Source organism: Lepisosteus platostomus, chromosome 18 (genome assembly GCF_059453375.1).
Source record: "Lepisosteus platostomus isolate fLepPlt1 chromosome 18, fLepPlt1.hap1, whole genome shotgun sequence".
Classification (NCBI taxonomy): domain Eukaryota; kingdom Metazoa; phylum Chordata; class Actinopteri; order Semionotiformes; family Lepisosteidae; genus Lepisosteus; species Lepisosteus platostomus.
The window spans coordinates 7027572-7052771 of NC_142628.1; the positions used below are offsets into that span (position 1 = coordinate 7027572).

The 25200-nt window shown below is 34.9% G+C and overlaps 1 protein-coding gene and 1 long non-coding RNA gene across 3 annotated transcripts in view; one reads left to right on the forward strand and one right to left on the reverse strand.

The window, feature by feature from the left end:
* Positions 1-23096, forward strand: part of LOC148645545 (uncharacterized) — a 245042-nt gene extending 221946 nt beyond the window's left edge. Inside the window, exon 5 of the long non-coding RNA XR_015928050.1 lies at positions 21893-23096. This is a non-coding gene — a long non-coding RNA (uncharacterized LOC148645545). The remainder of the gene's footprint in view (positions 1-21892) is intronic.
* insc (INSC spindle orientation adaptor protein) overlaps positions 1-25200 on the reverse strand; it is a 64696-nt gene that overhangs the window by 28904 nt on the left and 10592 nt on the right. The window contains exons 2-3 of one of the 2 annotated variants that reach the window (XM_088610916.1): positions 21877-21914; positions 12483-12577 (exon numbers count right to left, since the gene is read on the reverse strand). In XM_088610916.1, the coding sequence (XP_088467042.1) occupies positions 12483-12538 (56 nt within the window). In that variant the 5' untranslated portion in view covers positions 12539-12577; positions 21877-21914. Of the gene's footprint in view, positions 1-12482; positions 12578-21865; positions 21915-25200 lie in introns of both variants that reach the window. The other variant, XM_088610915.1, reaches the window with a different exon arrangement.

Genomic DNA, 25200 nt, shown 5'->3' on the forward strand with positions numbered 1-25200 from the left:
TTAAATGGCTAAATTCTGTTATGTCATACTGCAAACCATGGATCTTCAGTGGATATCAATGTGCTATTTCTTCTTTATCACAGAAATGACCTCATGTATTTGTGAAATGAGTTATGACCATTGTACTGTAGGTGCAATGTTTTAATAACCTAGAGGAACAAACATAGATCCCTTATTTTTATCTACAAACATTTTAGCTATCCAATTACAGCTTTTAAACAGGAGCTGGCAACACATGGTATTTTGAATTGTTTTTAACACTAACAGGCTGTATTTGGTCAAAGTGGCTTCAAGCTACAATAGGCTGTTTGATGTCTTGGGAGGTCTAATCTTTACTTCGCAGTGCAAAGTAAAGATATCTTTAGCAAATGAATAGAAAGAAAAACATGTCAAAGTTATTTCAAAGCTGGAAACAGGGGTGGAGAGGTGGTGCAGGGGTTAGCACTGTTGCTGTGTCACAGCTCTGTGGCCCTGGGTTCAACTGTGAGCCAGGGATCCTATCTACAGTGTGTGGAGTTTATTTATCTCCCCATGTTCACGTGGGTTTCCTCCCACAGTCTATACATACTGGTGGGTTAACTGGTTTCTGGTCCTAGTGTGTCCATGTTTGTGTCTGTGTCTGTGTGTGCCCGGTGATTGACTGGTGTTCTGTCCAGGGTATGGGGAACTTTGATCCCATTGCTTGACACAATACAACCCATCTCCCCTGCAACCCTGGATTGGAAGAAGAGGTTAGAAAATGGATGGATGCTTGAAAGTTACTAGACAGAAAGCATTTTATAAATATACAAACCTCTAGATGAATATGAACATATAGAATAATGGACATATCAGTAAATTAAGTTCTATAAAAACACTTTAAAAGACATTCTATTAATGAGTGGTGTACTATAACCAGAGGTTCTTGTAAAGTATCTGTAGAACTGCAGTGGTAATCTCCTCACTTCTGTGTATCTATGGATTCTTGATTTATACAGAACCTCGTGTGTTGCAATTTTTTCATTTATAGAAAAAGTATTAAACATTATTTTTACCACTTATTTTAAAATGTGAAGTAAAATGTTATATACTGCATATAAATACAGACTGTATATAAAATGCATATAAACATAGCAGAGGACACTTTAGACAGAGAAGAAAAAATTCACTATTTGCCCATTTGTTTAAATTCACTTACTGTACCATTACAACCTTTCCTCTCCCACATTCAGGTCTGTGATTTAATAAATGAGTGAGTCAATAGAACCTTACTAAAGAGGTCAAACTGCAACTCTCACTTGTGCTGTGACCTCAGGGAAGCTATACCCAATACTTTTAAAAACCATTTTTGTTTCTAAACACTGCTGTGTTTATTAGCCTAGTGTGACTGAGTAATCAGCTCTAACAAGGTGCCCTCTGATCTGTGCCTCTTTCCTTATTTAACAGTTATCTCATTTAGAAAGGTACAGTAACAGCAAAAGGTGGCCATACTTATATCTGACAGTTAAAAACATACTGTAGACTGAAGATGTCTTAACACAGAAAAAGTGTACTTTTTGAATATAAATTATCTTCTATTTTTAAAAATGCAGTCTGGATTGTTGTGTGACAGTCCCGTGTGTCTTTATGTCTTTTTGTGGACACTTACATGTATCTTAAAAAATGCAGAAAGCTAAAGTACTGTATAAGAATATATATAAACAAAATCCATTTCCTGCTTTTATTTGAAAAGCATTATTTTTACATTTTCCACACCTAATTATGAAGTAGAGAGGAGACAGTGTCAATTAAATCAGATTCATTGTACTGTATATCAAAATTAATAGTTTAAGGAAAGATACCTGTATTTCATGTTCAGCACAGAGCATGAGAGATGTTTAAAATGTTCCTGATGGAAAACATAAGGCAATGTCAGATACACAAGACTGTAAAAGTATGCTGTTGTAAATGTATGATTAAGTTTTCAGCGACGATTTAAAAAAAGAAATGAAACTCCATTCATGGTTAAATTAGAGACACCGAAAAGCTCATATTAAAAAGATCTGCTGTATAATCCATAAAAGAACTACTTTGATTCTGAATGAAAAAAGATAGAGGTGAAAGTTTCATCACATGTTCTACCTCTGTGTTGATATTTTCAATATCTCTCAAGAGCTTAGAAACAGGCTAAATGCATAAAAGGCTGCTGTTTTCACTTTTCATGCCATGTGTGATACATGACCCAAGCAGAGGAGTGGTTAACAAACACAAAAAATGAAATTGACCAGACATTAGTCAACAGATCCATCTCAAAGCTACTCTTTTTGATGCACTGAATAGGATGACACTATGGTGCTATTCATTGCTTTTCATTTACCAAGAGCTGTGTGAGGGTGACACTCAGAACACTTCTGATTTAAATGTTGATGTGAAATACCTGATGTATGATTCACAGGGGCATTCTGGTTCAAAGGTTCAAATACAGTACCTATTCCACAAACTCCTACTCTGTATTGTTGGCTGAAAAATATCCAATTAAAAAAGAACAATGGGACCACTGAAATATTAGAATAATGATACCTATTGAGGAGGAAGTCATACATTATAACCTTCAGTTAATTATGATCTTTTATAATAAAATAAAAACATGTTAAACTAGCGTCATTGCCACTGTTTAGATTTGTGAGTGAATGAAGTTTGTAGAAGTTTGAGTGGATTTTATATTATGTTGTAGCCCACATAGTTGCAGCTGTTAAAGGTCGTGATTTTAAATCGATTTTGTTCTATTACAGTATTTTTAGCTAGTATAATTTCCATTTCAAGCACCTTATTTATTCTTCATTAGAATGCTACACAAAATCATAACAAAGATATTAAATTATTGAATACCACAATTGTTAGGAAAACGCAGGGTATCGTAACAGCATTAACAATCTGCATTTACTTGATGGGTTACAGGCTGGCACCTGTTTGTTTTATTTCTATTTTAAATTCTAGATCTTTCACTTGTTACACTAGACAGATAATTTGTTTTGGGTTACAGCTCATTATTTGTTTTATTAATTGAATAAGAGAATCCATAATTTCTCGGTAGCTTAATTGTTTGAAATAATTTGTTTTTTGTATCAAAGTATTTAGATAACACTCCAATATTAACCATAGGTCTAGTAGGCAGTATTTAACCCCAGATTAAAGGCTTTAGTAGGAATAATACTATATTGATATTTGTGTATGGAAATCATTTGAAAATAGTTTCAGAATAGAGATCTAATTATTTTTTAGTATAATGTTAGCATCATTTACTGTAATAAGAACTGAAAACGGCTTTAGGAAATGGGTAGAGCTTAGAGAACAAACACCTGAGCAATGATGTAGAAACAGCAAAGAAAGTCTTTCCAAACACATTAAATGCGAGGCATCTTTATTTTCCTTATGCTTTTCAGTGTTGTTTCATTAATGAGAAACATGAGAAGCACTCAAACAGTGCTTGAAAAAAGTGATACCTGAGACTGTTCAATTAGAAGAATGTATTATCCTTTGAATGTTGGTCATACTTTATTTATAAAGAATAACGTTTGCATTCGGTGTATCAAAGATCTTCCTAAAAATGATTAAAATATGATTTGGTTTCAAAGTATTAAACCCACAGAAAAGAATACAGTAATTAGAGTATGGACAGCTAAGAACATGAAAACAAAGTGATGCTTGCTGATGGAACCACTGACAAGAGCTTGACAATTTATTCCCAAGAGGCAGATGATGCAGCAGCCAGAGTGATTATAATTGTCTCTTGCTCTGCTGGCGCGGACTGTGTTTTTGCACAAGAACCAAAGACCAGTAATTGCTAAAAGCCAACTACCTATGTCTACCTGCAGTGCTCAAGTGATAGGGGCCAATGCATCTCACCCTACAATGAAAACTAATTACTTTATTATCCAGGCTGGAGGATGCTAAAGTTCATGTGTCTTAATTGCCTATCATTTGTTGCACATTCTCTAGCCAGGGCTCATTCCATTTAATGACTTTCACTGGTAACAAGCCAAGTTAGGGTAATTTGTAAAGGTAATGATGTAACCATGCAAAACAGACACCGGGAATTTCTTGTTTTAAAAGGTTCTGAAGATCTAAGCAATAGCAATTACAAAAAAAAACGTATTTTAAAAAATAATTTTAAATTTCCTAGGAATTTAAAATAGTTTTCATACTGTATGTTCACTCATTCAGAACATGTCATGTTTTCTTAGTTGTAAATAGTATTTGTAAATGTATATATTAAATAAATCCACTCAAATATATTAATAGCACTCATATAATAATAATAATAATAATAATTAATAATAATTGCTTACACTTATATAGCGCTTTTCTGGACACTCCACTCAAAGCGCTTTACAGGTAATGGGGACTCCCCTCCACCACCACCAATGTGCAGCATCCACCTGGATGATGCGACGGCAGCCATAGTGCGCCAGAACGCTCACCACACATCAGCTATCAGTGGGGAGGAGAGCAGAGTAATGTAGCCAATTCATAGAAGGGGATTATTAGGAGGCCATGATTGGTAAGGGCCAATTGGAAATTTGGCCAGGACACCGGGGTTACACCCCTACTCTTTTCGAGAAGCGCCCTGGGATTTTTAATGACCACAGAGAGTCAGGACCTCGGTTTTACGTCTCATCCGAAGGACGGCGCCTGTTTACAGTATAGTGTCCCCATCACTATACTGGGGCATTAGGACCCACATGGACCACAGGGTGAGCACCCCCTGCTGGCCCCACTAACACCTCTTCCAGCAGCAACCTTAGTTTTTCCCAGGAGGTCTCCCATCCAGGTACTGACCAGGCTCACACCTGCTTAGCTTCAGTGGGTTGCCAGTTGTGAGTTGCAGGGTGATATGGCTGCTGGCGTAAATATAGTGTATATTAATAGTATAACCGTTTTAATAGAACATTTAAATGATTATTGATTCTATTAAGGAAATGCATTTTATTCCAGAGCTACAACAGATGGGTTTTAATTATAAAACAGTGGATTGAATTAATGTGGAAAAAACACTGCATTATATGAGTAACAGTGACATACAGTATTTTACTCTATGAAAGTTTCCAAATTGTGAGGTCAAATACTGTAACATGACTGCTTTGTAGAATTTGTTATCCAGCAGGTGGCAGTGTCCCCTATGTTACATTAATGACTGTGTGTGTGATTGCATAAACATAATTATCAGAGATAGACCACTTTTCCACTTATTTGTTCATTTTTCCACCAAAACAGTATCACACAGTACTGTAGGTCTATCTCCAGAGGGAAGGAAGTACATTGCAATAACTGATACATTTTTGTAATTAAAATTTTGACTTTCAGCAGCTGCACTTATCTTAAATGCCCTTTAACAGTTAATAGAAATGAGTTATACACCATACGCTACCACTTAAAAATCAGGCTTTGAAAGTTGTCATTGCTTTAATGTAACAAACCCTTTTTCCTAGCAGTTGATCTGCCAGCAGCATATTAAAGCAATTTGACACAATAACAGAGAACCAGATCTCTGTTGTGATGTGGAATGAGCCAACACACTGACTAAACCGGTCTATTTAAACAAGTTTCCCTGTTTCATGCAATGCAGATGCAAAAGTCATTTTTTGCATGTCTTGTGAATACAATAAACACCTTCTCCACAATTCCCAAAAGAATACTAAGTAAACTTTCACGTCTGATGTAAACTACAGTGAACTTCTGTTGAAATGTTAGCCATATAGTTTTATAATATATAAGTTCTGGATACAGTAGCTCTGTGCTATGTAATTAAAAAAATATATATTTTTGCAGCTTTATCATTGTGTAGAGAGGAGTGAATTATGTTAAAAACAAGGAATAACCTCAACATTAGGCAGCTAGATTTGATTGGCAAAAATGCGCTATCTAGATTAATTGGTATTTTGAAATAATCCCTGTATTTGTGTGTGTGTCCTGCTATAGACTGATGTCCTGTCATGGGTGTAGTCCTGCTTTGTGCCATATTCTTCTGGAATAGGCACTGGGTTGCCAAAATTCTTAATAGGAATAACAATCTTTGTTTTAAAAGTAGAAAACTCAAGTGTAATCTTTGCGTAAACTGAAAGAGCATATAGCCTACAGTATGTAACATATATTTTAAAGGGATTTAGCACAGCGGTGTAGACTACCTAGAAAGAACTGGCATTTTCAATCTCAATATACTTAAGAGGGATGGGATTATTAAAATCAAAATTAAGATGAAATATAGGAATTGTGGAAAATTTTGATTTTGTAGACCCATACCACCAAAACACTCTTTTAGACTAGGATGTAAATTTTCATCATACACTACTGTAGAAACATAAAGAAATCACAGGTAAAGGAACATTGGGAAAATCATATTGTAGTTGAAAGAATACTGTACAATCTGCTTACAACATCTCCAAAACATCCTTCAAAACAAGAATTAAAAATATAAATGCCAGTATAGTTTTACTGTGATGCAGGAAACATCCACTGAGCATGAAATCCCTGATAGTTTACAGACATGAAACTGCTGAAAAGTCTATGAGGACACATGCAGAGTGACCACCTGTCATTACTCATGCAGAATGCCTGCTGTGTGCGCTAGGAATGTTAATAGTTGTTTATATTTAGTGATACATTTGCATTTCCTCATGAATGTAAATTTGTTTACTGTCACACAACAACCAGAAGTAAAACTGAAATCCCTACAGGACTTACTCGGTCGTAAAAAATGCAGTAACACTCCTGCATTTCAGAAACAGAATGAAAAGGTTTCCTCTCTTACTGCAGTTTCTTCTAACAGCAGACAAGATAAATACACCTGAAAATGCACCACATGGATCAATTCCTTGTACTTCCTTTTCAGAAAAAAAACGCAACTTATTTACAGATGATAGTGTACATGTAGTAAATGTTACACACAGTGGGAATTCTTCTTCAGTAAAAGCAAGTACACTGTAGGAAGCAGAAAAAACATTAAAATGCCTTTCAGAGTAAACCTTAGAAAAATGAAAACAATCAATAACTGATCAAACATGTGAAAGGGATTATTGTCTACACATAATTGTAAAGGGTATTAGATCAGTCCCCTCTTAGATTAATAAAACATACTCCTTTGAGTTCTCTGTGAAATTCATACATTTGTATTTGACATTCTTAAAGAACATCAGGAGCAGCACACTAGTGCACTGGCTAGCATAGCTGCCTTACAGTGCTGGGCCCCTGGGTCCAGTTCTGGATCTGGGGGGCTCTCTGTGTAGAGTTTATATGTTCTCCCTGTGCTCATGGGGGTTTTTCCTGGGAGTTCTGGTGTCCTTCCACAGTCCAAAGACACTGGTAGGTTAATTGGGTTCTGGAAAAACGGGCTCTAATCTAAGTGTGTGGGTCAGCGGGTCCTGCAGTGAACTGGTGCCCCATCCAGGGTGTACCCCACCTTGTGCCCATTGCTTGCCAAGATCTGGCTCTCCTGCGACCCTGAACTGGATTAAGCGGTAAAGAAATGTACAAATGGATGGAAAAACATCAATCCTTAGAGAAAGAGAAGAAGAAGCTTAATAAAATTAACCTTTATTTACCTTAAGAAAGAATTCCTTGTTTTTTTAGGTTTAAGCAAATGTATTCATCATACTAGCCTTTGTTAAACATAAGCCTTTAGATCAATTTAATTTGAAATATCTACTTTTTATAAGGTTGAGCTGACGTCTTTTATCTGGTTACAAGCCAAAGCGCCCATTTCATTTACTATAAACAGACAAGCAGCAAAAAAAGACCAATGTGAAAAATTGATTTTTTATAACTCAGTAAGTCTTGTTTAAGGAAAGAGGTAAATATAGTGTTTTATATTCTGCTGCTTATCTCAGCAAGATTCTGACACTAATATATTTGCCATTAATTGAACTTGAATGCCTTTTACAGCAATCTGAAGCAATGATCCAATGAAAGTAGTGATAAGAAGACCTGCCTTATTGTGCAGTCACTTTAATTAACTCTTCTGCACTTGTTAAAACAGCATTGTAATGGGACCTTAATCTCAACACCTTTAGGATATAGGAGTGCTTAGAGCATTTTATGTTTTGTATTAGGTATTTCAATAGATCATTACAAGACAAATGTGTGGTGGCCTGGTGGTTCAGTGGTTTCCATTGCTCCCTCGCAATGCTGGGACCCTAAGTTCAATGTCAGACCTGGGGTGTGATCTGCGTGGAGTTTGTATGTTCTCTTGGTGTCTGTGTGGGTTTCCTGCAGGTGTTCCAGTCCAACGGCCTATTGGAAGGTGAACTGACTCCTGGGAAAATTGGCCCTGAGTGTGTGCATGTTTGTATCTGCGCATGCCCCGCGATGGACTGGCTCCCTGTCCAGGGTGTATGCTTTGCCGAAATGTTTTGCCTCGATTGGCTCCACCTCCCCTGCAACTTGAATTGTAAAAGCAAAAACTGATGGATTTGGGAAATTAATAGAGTACAATAGCAAAACCACATCAATAAGCTCAAGGCAGGAGATGGTTGTATGTAGTATAACCATATATAAATAAAACATGTTATTTATCATCCATTTGTACATTTAAACTACAGTATATGTAAAAAATACCTATGTTCTGTATTGATAAGTCCTTGAAGCCTGCAGTGTTTTCTAATTTTAATATTAATACTTTTTCAATATTTGAATTACAGCAAATATTTTCTTAGTTTTCTTCATTTCAATTGGTTTAATTTATTCTTCAGGTTATTAGCAATTAACACAGTGTTGACAGTAGAATTAATCTGATAAGTCTCCAATCTGATTCAATGAAACACTCTGTCATAACAGCATTTACTGTCCCATTTATCATTGTGAAATTCTTTATGAATAGAAAACAAATATAACTGTGACAGTTTCTAAAACGTTTGAGCCATTGTAACATTTAAAGTAACACATCATGTGTCTCTAGCAATTTGAGTGAAGGCAGTTATGAAGACTGTCGCTCTGTAGAAGTTAAAAGGACCAGAATCAAGTCTATGCAATTATCAGGCATATAAATACTCTGCACTAAAATAATGAGTCTAATTTAATTAATGGTAAAAGTGATTCTCATAAAAGTGATCCAAATGAAAATGCACAGCTGTCTGAAAATAGCTGTGATCCAATGCATGTTTATCACAGGAATGTCCATTATTACATAAAATTACAGCATTGTAACAAATTAAGGTCATAATCATACATAAAAAACCAAACCGAAATTCAGACTCTTCTCGGAAGTCTCACAATGTAGTTACAGTACTTACTGCCATTATAATTATTGAAGAACTTTCCTAGTAAATATTCCTTTTAACCTTTCTTCCTATTAATTTCTGTCTACTTTTTTGGATACCTTAATATAATGTAAATAGTATTATACATGCCTGATGGCACCTACAGTTCACATAATAGTGAACACACCCACAGTATCTGGGTGTCTGAAGATAACAATGATACAATGAGAAAAAGATAGCGTGGGCTCCTCTAATGGCTGGATGAATTAAATATCTCAAAAGAAAAAGCATATTACTTTAAGAACCACTATTAAATAATGCTTTTGGATTCCTGGAAAAGAAGTGAGGCTAATACCTTCTAATGGAAATTCAGATGGGTGTACAGTAGGTTTTGGACTGAGGATTAAAGTGCTCTGGTGATGTAGTGCTGAGCCATTACTGAGATAGAATAATTAATTAATCAACATTCATTTAACAGTATGTTCAATGTTTCCATATACCTAATATTGAACCATGCAAAAAAATGAAAAGTAAAAAAACAAAATTGAAGGACGTTCTTCTAGTAATTATGAAGAAAGCTGAAGTCGGTAAATTCAGAAAGTTAGTAACTCATGTGTTGCCTCTTCATTGTATTTACTGTTCAGATCAGGAGATCGGACATATTATTATATATTATGTACAGTATATAATATACATAATATAATATATTATGTAGATAATGTGCACATGTCTACATTTTAGTGATATCACTTGATAACACAGCAGGCATAGACAAATTAGCAAATTAGAGCAAGGTCGTCCAATCTTGGTGCTGGAGGGCTGTGTCTTCAAGTGTTTTAGGTCTACTGTATTTAAAGCTGTTCCACCTGAAGAGCTGGATGAAAGTATTAAATCGGTCCACTTAAGACAGCAGTTACCTGATTTAGCTTTTGTTAAGAGCTGAGTTGGAAAGAAACCAAAAGTTGGAAAGACACCCTGAGACTAAGACTGGACAGCACTGTATTAGAGCCTTTAAATTACATCTATGAATTCTTTATAGGCCATAGTATACAGTATTAACAGAGCATTGGCTGAGTGTCAATAACTGACCTCTGCTAATGATGATATGCACGTTTATTAACAAAAGTCATATTGATCTTAGAAATAATACTACTGCATAATAAATAGCTTGGTTGTAATCTATTAATGATGTTATTTGGAACCTCTAAGCTTAAGTGTTAACCTATTTCTTATAGGTTAATAACCTATTTATTTATTCATAACTAAAAAATAAAGAGTCCTATAAACATAGAGAATTACAGTACCATCAAAACATTTTTTTCATTTAACAAATGGATGACACACACTATTAACTACTGTTTCTGAACGATACAAAATTTCTGGTTTGTGTATTTGTGCTCATATTTCTTATTTTATCGCGTCTTACATATTTTGATTAACTGAAGTAATGCAAATCATAGGAAATAAAGACAGTTTCAATGTAAAACCTGTTAACAATCTCTGTTTTGAACCATTCCAAGAAGTACCATATTATTCTCACTATCACAAATAGAACAGGGGTTTTTGTTATTAATTAATAAGTTCAATGATGATAGAATGTCACAAAGTTTAAAACTGTGATAGTTGCAAAGTTGTGATATACTGTATGTAGCCGTTTAACTTCTTATATGCAGAAACTTACAGTATGGAGCAGAATGTTCTTTTAGCAAAAACAGTACGTTTTCCCAAAGGTAACAACTTCAGTTTGAATGTTAAAAACTGAAAGAAGTTTCAGTTTTAGATCTCACACGTGGATGCAGAAAAACATCTGATGTCCAGATGTTCTTTTATCCCTTGTGAGGACCCAACAGGTCTACCACATATGAATCAGTGTCTGTCTTGCTTTTTTCGTTATTTTATTCTCTGCTTCATCTTAAAATCCTTTCTTAGCTTCTGTAATTGCCTATGTGGTTTTACTCCCTTAATGTTGGTACTTACTCATTGGAGAGAGAAGGTCCTGCAGTAGGCCATGAAAAGATGACAAGGCAAGAAAGAAAAGGGCAATTTCTAATGTTCTTTCCTAATGTTGTGAGCTAGGTATGTACGACATAAAAGAAGAGAAAAGATCCATAATTTATAGAATCCTAGATTAAAGTGAAAACCACATTAAGATTTAGGATGGCTTTCACTGGAATGACATATACAGTGGATAAGTGTATAGTCCTTCAAATATACAGTATGTTTTGTCCTTCTACCTACAATGAAAGTGCAAAAAACAAACCATTAAACAGATAACCACCTGCAACATAATTGGAACATTGTTGTACATTATCAAGACAACTATTTTATTACAGTTTTCTTTACTAGAAAGTAGTAGCCAGCAATTTTCCTCCTCTAATGGTCTTCTCATTCAGGACTTAAGGGCAGCTTTTGTTATTTTCAATCAGAGCACATTTTTTAATTACATGCGAAATTATGTATAGATCACTAATGTTCTTTAATTGGTTTGGCTCCTATTTGACAATGAAGAGTTTGTTGCACTTGCTTGGGATGTTCCACAGGGTTCTGTTCTGGGACCTTTACTTTTTAATATTTACATGTTGCCTCTTGGTCAGATAATTTGCCAGATCATTTGGGTTTGGCGGCTAATGACTCAGATATAGTATGTGTAGACTAAATCAGATATTACTGCTATAGTTTCTGTTCTTTCTAGATACAAACAGCTGTTTTTTCATCACCACTACCAACATCATCATCAGCACCAACAGCACAGGACAGCTGTCTTACTAACTTTTACTAGTGAAACAGATACATATATAGTACATGACGGACAGTACTTGTCTATCCTGGTCACACCTTTTAGGGTTTTGATGTGAAATGGACAAAGCAAGTAGTATTTACATAGCCATTAATGTACAGTACATACAGGTACGGTAACTGACAACCGAAAGGACATTTTACTAAATCTAAACAGCTGGAAAAGGATTTTTGTCCAAATCATCCTCAAAAAAATTATTCTTAATCGTTTCAACCTTGTATAAACAAAAACATCCTTTTCTCATTCATTAATTTATTTGTGCAATGCTGTTAAACCAGCTCTTAAAACCCAAGTATATATTTTGAATATAAATTCCTGACTGGCTTCACTGACTGCCACAACCACTTCCATGAATGTTTGTTATGCATCATTTTAGCAAGATGGAAGTCAATTTTTAATGCTGTTCAGTTATTATCAGAGAACATTTTTTGCATGCATACAGTCTGCTGGTAAAAGTGAAGTGCATTACAACTTACCTCTGAGTTGGTGATGAAAGAGAATTAATACGACTACTGCTGTGGGAAGCTGCCATGCTTTCTGTGTGTAGACCAGTTTAGCATAGTACCTAGAACTGAAAAGATTGACACTATCAATGGCAGTGGCATTATTAGAAACTATTGATGCACACACAGCACAAGTCCAAAAGGTGTTTTGTATATCCAAGCTGACTAATTCTGTGCATAAACTTTCCCTGTCACAATCATTTTTCTTGTGTGATTGTAGTTAGCATGCATTCTTTATTTCTTTAACATACAACAGATTTAAATTTAGGATTTAATGTTACAGTTCAAAGACACAAAAAAGAAGAATTTGAGTTCATGTGACCACTGAAGTGTTTCAGCATTAATATTTTTAAGGAGATATTTAACTACTTTTAAAAAATGTTTTCAAAAGTCCTGTGACAAGAGTAAGAGGAGGTTATTTTAGCACCTCAGCTATAACACAGGATGCCAGTTTTAATATACAATATATTAATTATACAGAAAATATACCAGATACTACAAATTCCTGCCACAGACATTTTGTAATACAAAAGTTATTAAAATAAAGTCTCTTCACTGTTCTTCTGAACAACTAATTGGGATTTTTATAAGAACAAAGAAATAATTAATAGACCAAAAACATTCACACACAAATATAACATCACAAAATACATAAAAGGGACACAATAATTATTGTTATGCACACTTATTAGACAATAAAGATAATTATATGGTACATGATTTACTACTTATAATAAATATTTGATATCAAAATATCTTGTGTAGCCTTTAGAAGAACAGTAATAGAATATACTGTACATGTATTTACTGGAACGGTGCTGCCTTATCGTAATCCAGACAAGAACAACCAGTAAATGTTATGAGGTGTTTAGGATAGGCCTTACCACAGCTTATGAATGCTGACATCAGATTGCAAACCAAAATGGCAATATACAGAGTTGTGCTGTCCTGTGATACATACAAGTTATTAAAAGCATAAAAATTTAAACAAGGCATCCACTAATGGCCACTTTAATGCTTTCAAACATTCTAGCTTTTCAAAAACATTAACTCAGACCTCCTCAAATACTACAGTATATGCCTTCAAAGGAATTTCCTTTGGGCCTGGGACAAACCAAGACTTTCTGAGTCTGCAAATTTATAGGTCCTTTGTACTACATCTTTTGCAAACTACCCAGGATTGTTTTTGTATGTTTATGTAGATGGGAAATTTGGCATCTTGTTTTTTTTATTTTAAAAGCTTACATCATCTACCCATTATAAAAAAGCCCAAATGTTTTTAAAAACACTTTCTCAAATTAATTGAATTTATTTTTTAGATTTTTTTTTGTACACAAACACTATGATCATCCTGCTTACAGTAAGTGGACAATAGGAGCCTTCAACATATCTACCCAGATTAATAAACTATAATGATGTGCCTTAAAATGTGATCATCTACAAGGTGATTGCAGCGTGCTGTACTGATAGTGGGGGCACACCACATGCTGCAATTTGAGACACTATAGATTGAAGAGCACAGCCACACCCCTTTAGTATTTACTGTGACTACACAGTGTATGAAGTAAATTCACATAATTTAAGGGTCACTAAACCAACACCATTATAAAAAACCCTTATAAAAAACAACAGAAAGTAATAGTCATATAAGATGAATGACTTCTAAAATGCCGAATTACTGTTTTTGTTCTATACCATAAAACTTGCCCTGATTAGGGTGTTTTTCAGAATAAGTGATTGATAAGGACTTTCAATCTTCAGGTTCATGAGGAGGTTGAGGCAACTCATATGTGGCGACAAAAAATAAATAAGAATAATGTGAAAATTAGTCTTTTCTAAATATCATATCTGAGGTATTGTGAAATTTATTAGAGGATTAACACAAATGACTAACCTGTCAATTAGTTCAAAATGTCAGGTAACTAATGGAAAACTAAGGGAATTCATCTGAAAAATAATTAAGCAGACACCATGGCAGCTATTGGCTGTTTGTAAAAATTAACCCCAGCAATGGGGTACAATTAATATATTCCCATTGGACTGCCATGTGCAGCCCAACATTGAGAGGATCCTGTTGTTTGATGTCATCATTAAATCAGTGTATCATCACAGTGCAGATTACATTGCCAGTGTGCAAAGAGGCTTTCTTAACAAGTTTGAAGTCTGTGACAGATCAGGTGAGGACACTATTTTGCAGCTAGTTCAACATTCCGCAGAAAATGCCAGGGTGCACAAGCACTGGAACTGCCAAGTTGACCACTTATCAAAACACGTTCCCTGGGAACGGAAAAGGCTCAGACACAGCTGTTGATGAATTCTCTTTAAGACTTTACCATTCTTTTAATAACAGCCTACAGTATACTGAGACAAATGTTGATCAGATGGTGTGTTACAGAATTTCACTGTACACTTCAGAAATGTGAACAGACATACAGAGAGTCCTACATATAGAGCATGGTTTGAAATAGGGATTTTTCAATGTTTAAGGGTAATTTAAATACTTATTATCCTACTAATTAATTCATTTTCAAATATTATAACCCTATATAGTGGGCAGATGAATAAATACACAGTACTGTATCACCATGTACAGCCGCTATTTAAAATGCAAGCCTTTTTTTTAAATTACCTCTAATAATACAAAATGCTGGGGATTCCCCACATGAGATATACTGAACATCTTCCACAAATGAGGTGTGTCAGGAAGGTCTATTCTTGTTTTTTTCTTCCAGTTCAATTATTAATAAGCCTTTCTTAAATAGTTATAGCAAGTGTCTAACAAGTCAGTGTAATGTTATTTCTTATCTTCTAATTTCTTGGACAACTGCCATTCAATGACTGTACACTTTGAAAAAAGGCTTGACACTCTTAAGTGCCTGTGACTTTTTTCAACATTCTTTATTGATGAGTCCCATTTAGATTATCTCATTTTAAAACCTCAAAAGCATTAGGGATGTGACTTATTCTCATCCATTTAGCTAATGATTCCCTGCAGTGGTGAAACTAAATGATTACTATTTACAGTAAAATATTCAATTAGCATATAGAAGCATAGTAACTAACTTTTCAATTAACAACATAGGGATATAAAACTTTTTGTGTTCTTTTTTGGAATACCTTTTCATTTGGCAAATATACAGTATATAGAGCAAATGAATATATAGTGCAAGAACCAGGCAAGACAATTACAGCACATTCGCAAAATAGTAAAACACTTTAGAAATGTACTGTAACTTATTCAGTATGGATTGTACATTTTATTGGGGGAATATATTTAGATACCATTTGTTACCATTTTGGTGACAATTTATTGGAATATTGCTGCATATACAGTAAGCTTATATACCTTCATAACTGTGAGGCAGGATGTTCTAATAGCATGCACAATGTTTATAGGGATATCCACAAACGACATAACGTGTGTATAAGAGGTCATGACATTTATTTTAGCATTGTTTCTAGCACATGGTGTGATGCGCATTCCTGATTGATTGATCAGCCATTTGTATCACAGCAGAATGAATGTCCTGTATATTCAGTTTTGTATTCAGTTTTGGATGGTTAATTATATTCTTCATCTGGCAAAATGTCTAGTGAATGAATATACTGTATAGAACCAAGCAAGAACACTTCTAGCATTTAATTGTTCCTATTTCACATAACGCACTCTTGGAATTTACTGTTGCAATCTCTCTTTGCTTCAATAAATTCAAACCATCATCTGTCATTGTTTTTTGAACACCTCTGTTTACACATATCACAAAATATATTTGTCCGCACTAATCTCTCTTCCATTGTGATAGATAGACGTTCACACACTTTAGATTTACAATAGTGTCAGTCATAATTTACCTATAGAAGACAAACCTACAGAAGAACTGTAGGTGGAGATCTGCTTGGTGTTTTAGGTTATGCCTCACTGTTTCAGCTGTGTTGACTGTGCTGTGTCTAGCTAAATGAAATAAAAAATACTGCTTGTAAGAAGTCTGAACAAATGGAAATCTACCAGTATCGTAAAATTACTTTTATGAGGGCAAATTACAGTATACTGTATGGTACAGTACATAAATGCCATCTGCTTTGCCTTAACACAATACAAACATCTGGATTTGCAATAGCACTCAGAAAGCTTATAACCATATAAAAATGCAAATCATCTTTTCTTTAAGCAAACCCAACAGCAACATTATTTTCCACATACCGTTGTAGAGTAGAAATAGTGCTTATGGAGTACTGGAGGCCATTACACTTGGCTGCACTTATCTTTTGAAACCAGTGTCTTGACTTTGTTGACTTAATGTTTTGCAAATGTTGCCAAAATCTATGGTGGGCAAAAATGGTTTTAAAAATAATACTCAGAAAACTATTCTCATATATATATATACTGTATATATTTGGCCTTTTGAAATTTTATGTGTTTTTCCTGAGTGCAGTGCTGCTTTAAATTATTTTCTTGGTGTAGTGGTTTACATTTGATTTTTAAAAGATCAAAATGAATGGCACCCATTAAATCATAGAGGTTAGTTTTTCGAAAGACAGCACAATTACAAATAAATCATAAAATATGTAGAAAATAGTAAATAAAATAAATTATTTTGCTTATGTATAAATTGTATGATCTGGAATTTAAAAAAAAACTGATGTGCTTCTGTCAAGCAATTCAGTTCTAACAAGAATGACAAGTATTTTCGCAAAAACATCAAACATTATCAAAGAAGATTCATTGTTACAGTTCAAAGTAGTTGCTTTATTGCAGACCTGACAAGGTCTTTATCCTCTCACAGGGATTTAAAGTCTCCTAAACCAGAAAATCATCAGAAGCTAAAATTATTCTGAAAAGCGTTCACACCTTCACTCAGTTCTCGATGATAGAGTGAAATCCTAATAATTCTGTTAATTAATTTATACATTTTTACTTTCCACACTTCCCCTGGAATTTCCATCTGTCAGGAAAATCTCTCATATTTCCATCTCTGTAGTCACCTTTCCCACTTCCTTACCCATCCTCACATCGTCTGTCAGCGTGCCCCTTTGTTTCATATTTCTCTCTCTCCTTCACCCCTATCTTCAGGTGTCGGGGCTCAACAGCCAAAACATTTTTTTCCTTCTACTTTCCAGCACAAACCTCTGCCTGTTCCTTGGCAGCCTAAACACTGATATAGCTCTCCACTAAAGCCAGTTTTAAATATGACTTCATTTGGTGAGCTTTGAAGTGTGCATCCATTATGATTGCATATGATCAATTGTTTAGGTGGCCTTTTTCTCATCTATGTTACAAATCACAATCAGTCAGATACTGTGCTGCATATCAGAGTAGCTATCAAACGAAGGTAATTAATTCACTGTAATGTGAAATCTTTAATTGAAAGGCTCCTGAACCAAATACTTTCCAGATAACCTTTCTGGTCTTCCACTTATAAGTCTGGTTACAGTTACATTATAATCTCAGACATTCATACAAATTAATTCTGCATTATGTAGATCCATTAATAATTCTCTTTTATAGGTGACAGATCTGTGGAAGAGCAAATTACTCCAGCTACACAGAAAAAAAAACATAATGAATATGTATTTGACTTACTCACCAGTGTTTGCAGCAAAACATTTCAAATGCTGAAAATCATCAAGCTTGTATCGTGTTATGAAACAAAGGATGAAGTGATGTCAGAGTACTGTAGGTCTACTTGCAAAATTACAGTTGTCCTTTAAGAAACTATAGGTTTTATCTTTCTTCCTGCACTCCACCCTGCTGTTTTGCTTTAATTAAAGTGTCTGCTACCCACTATCAAATTACAGCAAAATTCAATCCACTTAGTGGTAAATCAGCAGTCAGATTTCTAACTTCTTGAAGCACTGGTAAACAAATCTTATTTTTCTTCCCTTGAACTTCAAAGCACAATAACCTTGATTTTGGGAGCTTGGAAAAAAAGGACAAACAAAATTCTTCTGTTCACCTTAGTTTGACTTTTTCCTGAAAACTGTAGTAGCTCAAACAACAAGGCTTAATCCAGTATGAAAATTAATGGTTCATATTAATGGGTTTCAAAACAAATTACGGTTAAATACTAATAAATAGCCAGGCCCTCATGGTATTCATAGACAGCCAGCTATGCTTTGGAAGAAACCCAATCCAGGAAACTAAAAATCAATATTATTTCTGTTTGAAAAAACAGCTAAATAAGAAGAATAATTATATAATAGTGATACTGTATGTCAAGAGACCATCAACATTTAAAAAGGAAAGGTGGTGTTTAATTCCTTTTCTAGAATTCTTCAGAAAAGCAACAAGCATTGTAGACAACAGTGTGTAGACATACTGTACTTTATACAGTATATATTTCCATACAACGTTTGATAATATGCCTCACAAAAGGTCTTAATACTTAAAAGCAATACAAATCCAAGATAATGTACAGTATGCATATATATCAAGTACTGGTTAACAAGCAGGAAATGAAACAGATGTAATCAGAGGTGTGCATCAGGTATCCATTTTAGGAACTTTGCTCTGCCTGATCAATATTAATTATATAAATTCTGGCGTAATAAGTAAATTAATTCCATTTCCAGATGACACAAAAAATAGGGGACAGCAAACAGAAACAGTTAGCAAGGAAATAAGAAAAAGACAAAACTGTGGATTTGGTAGCACTTGGCAAGAGGAATTTTACAAGTATACATATAAGTACAAAGTCCAAAATAAGTGCAAACAGATCCATATAGGAAGTATAGACATTCACTATACGTGGCTAGGTTGCAGGATGTACAATTTAGGGATTTAAGATAATGTAGGTCTACTATGATAATGCTTGGGTATATAGCAAAAAGCGTAGAATACAAATACATACTTATGCTCACGATTTTTAATGTTCTAATAAATCTTCAAACAGAATATGATATTCAGTTTTGATCAGCATACCACACAAAGAATATTGTAGCTTTAGGATTGTCATGTACAAATGCATTAAGGAAGCTACTGTAACTTCCTTCAGCCTATAGCAAAAAACATTGAAGGGAGATTTAATCTAAAATAAAATAAATATATATTTATATATCTTTCATATAAAATCCCTGGGAGCTGTTTCACACTCAGTAGTGAAAATAACAAACTGTCACAATAGGAAATTTAAGGGGGATTCATTTTTAATTGAGAGTAGAATACACAGTTTTCACTGAATATTTGGATATCTGAAACTAGCTTCTCCACTGTCACGCCCTGCACTCACCCTTGCAAACGCCATTATATTCCCAAACCCACTGCTTCATGATCTCATTCCTGACTGAACCCATCATATTCTCACAGGCACCAGATTCCACAGATTCTCTCTCCAATTGACCAATTATCCAACCATGTTCCTCTCCCTTCGCTATTTAAAGTTCCCTCAACCTTCCCCAAACCTTCCTCACTATTGAAAAGCCTCCTTTAGAGTTCTCTAGTGCGCGTTATTTTCTTGTTAGATTTCCCGGTTTTTGGACTTAACTTTTCCCTTTTCACCTCGTCTCTTGTATTTCGCCTTTTGGATTGTCTTCTCGGTTTGTCTCGGCTCTTACTGGTTAACTGATCTCTAGCTTCTCCTATCGACCTTGCTTCTGGATTATGATTTTGGATTGTTTGCCTCCGCATCCCACAGAGTTCACGGCTACGCACAGGATCCTCGGAGAACTACCTGCCAGACCATCAACATGGTGGTTGAGGCCTATATCCTGGGCTATTTGAGGATACAGCTGGATGAAATATTAGCTTTACCTACTGTAGCTACTAAAGAACCAAATGAGCAAGATGGTTTTGAGTGCCCAACTTTTAGAAAGAAAAGGATTGGCAAAAAGCATTACATTTGCATCAATAAGCTATCTAGCTTTTGTATTTATTTCTCAAGAAGCCCCCTTTGTTTTCTATTCATTAATTATGTCCTATATCTTGTAGGATCTTATGGAGCACTGAAATTATAAATCAAATTGAAAGCAGATACAAAGTAATGTACAATATCCCAGATGCCAAGAACAAAATATTAAAACCAGAGATTTTGCTGACCATCTATTGGCAAGATGCATTTCACTTTGGCAGTAACTGAAAACAGACTGAAGCAAACAAACTAACCTAAATATTTTGCTCATGCAAGCACAAAAGTACAAAGGTTTCACACTAGCCAAATCTGTGATGGCAGAAAGTACAAATAAGACATCTCGGTAAAAAAAACAATGTTGCCAACTAGTTCAAGATAGTTTACAGGGCTAAATATTTGCAGAGAGGCAGTGAACAAAGTTTAATGTACAGTAGTTCCAGACAATACTTGAGACATTACATTGTCTGTGGTCAATTTAAGTGCTCATGTTACAAAGCAAAGTTTAAAATACATTTTAATAAGATAGGGCAATATATTGTAGAGTAGTTTTACAGGCCCTTGTAAATTATTGCCTAGGCACAGAACTCTTATTCAAAAAATACAAGTGAAAAAAGTAAAGCTCTATTTTTAACATTTGGTTCTCAAATGCAATAAAGTGACAGCTCACAAAATGCAAATGGAATATTACATGGAATAGAGACGACACAAAGCAACTCACCACACAGTGGCTCCCCCTCCCCCTTAGATGAGAACGTACTGTCTTTTTCACATTCACTATGGGGCAGTAAGTGCCGTGCAGTAAAATCAACTATTAGCCTAAAATGCCCACTAAAACTGTAAAAACTCAGATCACCTTTTTTCTGATACTGAAAAAAGCCATTCACACACAGCTGATATGAAAAGTGAGTCTGTACTGTATGTGCTGAAAGAGCTAACTAACTAAAGGAATTTTCCATAAAAAAAATTGTAAGTTGTTTTAAACCTGCAATGCAGTGAGATTAAGTAAAAGTGCACTCTCATTCATCTGTTATTAGCGCCCCAGGAATTAATTAACTAATTAGCCTACCAGAATCTCTTCAGCCAGTGGGAGAAAACCAGAGTACGCAGAGGAATCCCATGTGAACATGGGGAGAACATACGAACCCCACACCGATAGCATGCCAGGACTTGAACCCAGGGTCCCCGCATTGCGAGACAGATATACTAACCATTATGCCACCATGTTGTTTTTTTGTATATTTGTTTGTAATTCAACTTGAACAGACATTTGTGAAACTATATTGTTTAATTATATATTGCCTATATAGTGTAATTAAATTATGTACAATACTATATTTTCTGAGTCTATGCAATTACCCACTGGATTAAAAGGGTATGGAAAAGGACTTTTATAGTAAATCTATATATTTCATCTCACACTGTGTTTTTTTTGATTTGCATTCTATCCAGGTTAGGTTTGTCTCAGATGAACTGGTTAGCTTTACCATTGTCACAGGATGTACAGTTACTCACCCTTTCCTCACCTTCTTATGTTTTCAGCTTGGTTCAAGCTCTACAGGACCTGACAAAGAGAAGCAAAGAGAAACCTCATTGTTAGATTGTTCATTGGAAAAGATAGACACTGCACATCATCTCTCCAAGGCTTGCAAACGTAGCGTAGACAGACGCCAGAGCCTCTCATCACAATGCACAGGACCGAGGTGTTGTCTCCAGATCCCTTTCAGGGCTTGAAGTCTACGTGGGACCATTTTTAAAAAGCCAGTAAAATCCTCATGTCTGGGAGGAGGGAGGAAATTGGTTTACCAGGGGAAAACTCACTAGTACAGAAGCAGAGCAATCAAACTCCACACAAAGAAGCACCCAGGGATAGAACTGAATTTAGGAATTGAGGCAGCAGTGCTAGCCACCATATCAATATGCCACTCAATAGCAAGAAAATATTTCTTATCTGGAACAACAAATAAAACAAGACATACAAACTTCTCTTATGTCGCCAGTGAACTTTCCTCTGGGTTAATATTAATTTAGTTGATTTATCCCATAAGTTGACCGAAGAGGTAATTCCCAAAGTTGCTGTGAAAACTAGTGCAGTTCCACAGAAGTGGGCTGACATACAGAAGCACTGTTCTCAGTCTCAGTCAGTACATAATTAGAGTTAACTGAGAGTGTGAGAAGAAGCCAGTTGAATGTATAGGAAACAATGCTCATGTTCAGCATTCCAATCCTACACATTTCAGATAGGCTGAATGTTGGCACTGTCTTCATAGCAGCCAGAAGTCAGCCTTTCCACATGCTAGGAGAGATCTGCATTAGACAGAAACTCAAGTATAATCACTGCCTCCCTCAACAGCTCTCGACAGGACGCTGTTTAAAGAGTCCACGCAAATAAACAAAAAAACTCTCTTCTCAATAATGATAATTGAAATCCTGTCAATACTGAAAATGTCAGGAAAATTAAATTACATACTGTAGGCCTGCAAAGCCCTGCAAGAAAGCAACAGTAGCAAATTAAGAATGTTTTCACCTCAGCATTTATGGTTCTTAATAAAATAGCTTCTAAAGTTTGAAATTCAGATGCTGACAGATTGAGCAACACCAAATAAAAACAAATTAAATAAAACAATATAAATATTATACTAAGGTGAAACCAGTCTTTCCAGCATAGCACAATTCCAGTGTTATTTTAATGAATACAGTCAATCTTCTTCGAGAATATTAGTGATTGTTAGCATATTTATTGGTATACTTACTTGGATCATTTACTTAATTAACTGATGAATTTATCCAAAATAACGTACATTTGTATTCATTTATAGTATACAGCTGGGTGTTTTACTAGAGCAATCTGACTCAAGGGTAGAACTTGAGTGTCCCTCCCAGGAGTTGAACTCACAACTTGCAATTTCAGAGTACAGCACAACACCTAACCCAGTCAAGCTAGCACAGTGTCGATGACATCATAAATCTGGAAACCTTTACATTACAATCAGAAGGTCAGCCAGCCATGACATATCAAAAACCAAATACAGCTTATGAATGAATTAGAGGAAAATTTCCTGATTACAGGAAATGTTAATCACTTAATCAAGTGCCCAACAAAAAATCTGTGACATTCTAAAGAATGTAAAGACCTCCCCAAGCATAAAAAGCAGTTATGGCAAACAATGCTTGTTCCCTGTTTCAAAATCATGTAATGTTTTTTTTAAATATCAATTATATTATATGACTGCAGCCTGCATAAAAAACAATGACAAATCTTCACTAGCAATCTCTGGAATCGGCTTCCTTCCTCATCTTTAGTTCCATTCTTAATGTTATTGTTTTCATTTTAAAAAGTGGCCGTCCAAAAAAAACAATACACGAAATGGATTTTAAGATGTATCATAAACACTCAAAATTAATTGAACTCAGGTTAAATGATGTGTAGGTTTCCACACAAAATACCCACTCCTCCAATTTCACTGTATTATAAAATTGGCATTAAAATAGCAGCAATAGTATGTTTTATTTATTTTTAACCACCCACCACTTGTCTTGAAGTCAGGTTGTCATAAAAAAATAAAAGAGCAACTCAATCATTTCAGACATCACTGTGGAAGAGGATGGTTACATTTGGAAAAGATGACAGCATACAGACACAGAAAATATATAAAATGTTTTTTTTAACCATACGCTGAAGTAGATAATAGTCTAATTAAAAAACATTTAGATATGTTCACATGAGAATGATGTTTGATTATTTAATAGCCATCACTATAATCTAAGGCCAGTCTTGCTTCAATCAAAAACTGGTTGTTGCTGGCCTGAAATTATGTAAACATTTCTGAGTATTGTTTGTGGTCAATGAGAACTGATCTATTATGTCAGATTCTGAGAATCCAGGACATGACAAAAATTGTTCAGATAAACTAGAAACGTTTTAAAACAATTACACAGTACGCACAACGCTGAGAGTGCTTAGACAAGGATGGACTGTTTGTCTTCCATTAGCTACAGCTGTTAAATCACTGAAAACTAGGGGAATAAAACTCACCAGAAGCAGAAAGGAGACAAAGTAACATGAAATGAATCACTGCAATGAGTGCAGAGAGGTTAATTAACAAATCCTTTTACACAGTAAGGTGCACTTCAACCATAGGAAAGGAGGACATACTGTAGTGCAATGCAGCAAACATCAGGGCTAGATGCTGAAGAATATGATGTTGGTGGGTATAAAAGCTAAAGATAATGAGAAAAACAGAAAGACGTGAGAACAGTAGTGACATACTGAAAAGGAATGCCTTGTACAGGTGTATATATATTTTAAAGGAAAAGCTATAATGTAGGAGCATAAAATGGGAGTGAATTGTGAAATATAAGGGTCTAGGAAGCCCAAAGAAAACTGTTTTAAAGGCATAATTGTATGTATAGAAGGGAAAGAAAATAAACCATAAAAACAACAAAGTTAAAAATGCAAGAGATGTGAAGATGCAGAAAACAAAGAGAGAGGGATGGACAGAAAATATTCAGTAACTTATGAAAATTAATAAAACGATGAGGTAGAAAACTAGAGCAACAATGAAATTCATGTGGTTGAAATGTCAGTGTAGTGCATTCATTAGAGCCAGAAAATTAGAGACATATGTTATTGGACACTAGCACAGAGAAAGCTCTTAATTCAACTGGCTCTCTAATTGTAATTAGAGAAAGGAAGACACATTTTAGAAAGTTTTTGATTATATTTTTTTCCTTATATACAACATAAACCCAAGCATGGTTATTATGTCCAGAGCTTGCTTAGCAAGTACAGTACAGTAATGGACAAAATGTATTGTTAACGAATTAATACATGCCCACAGTCCATTCCC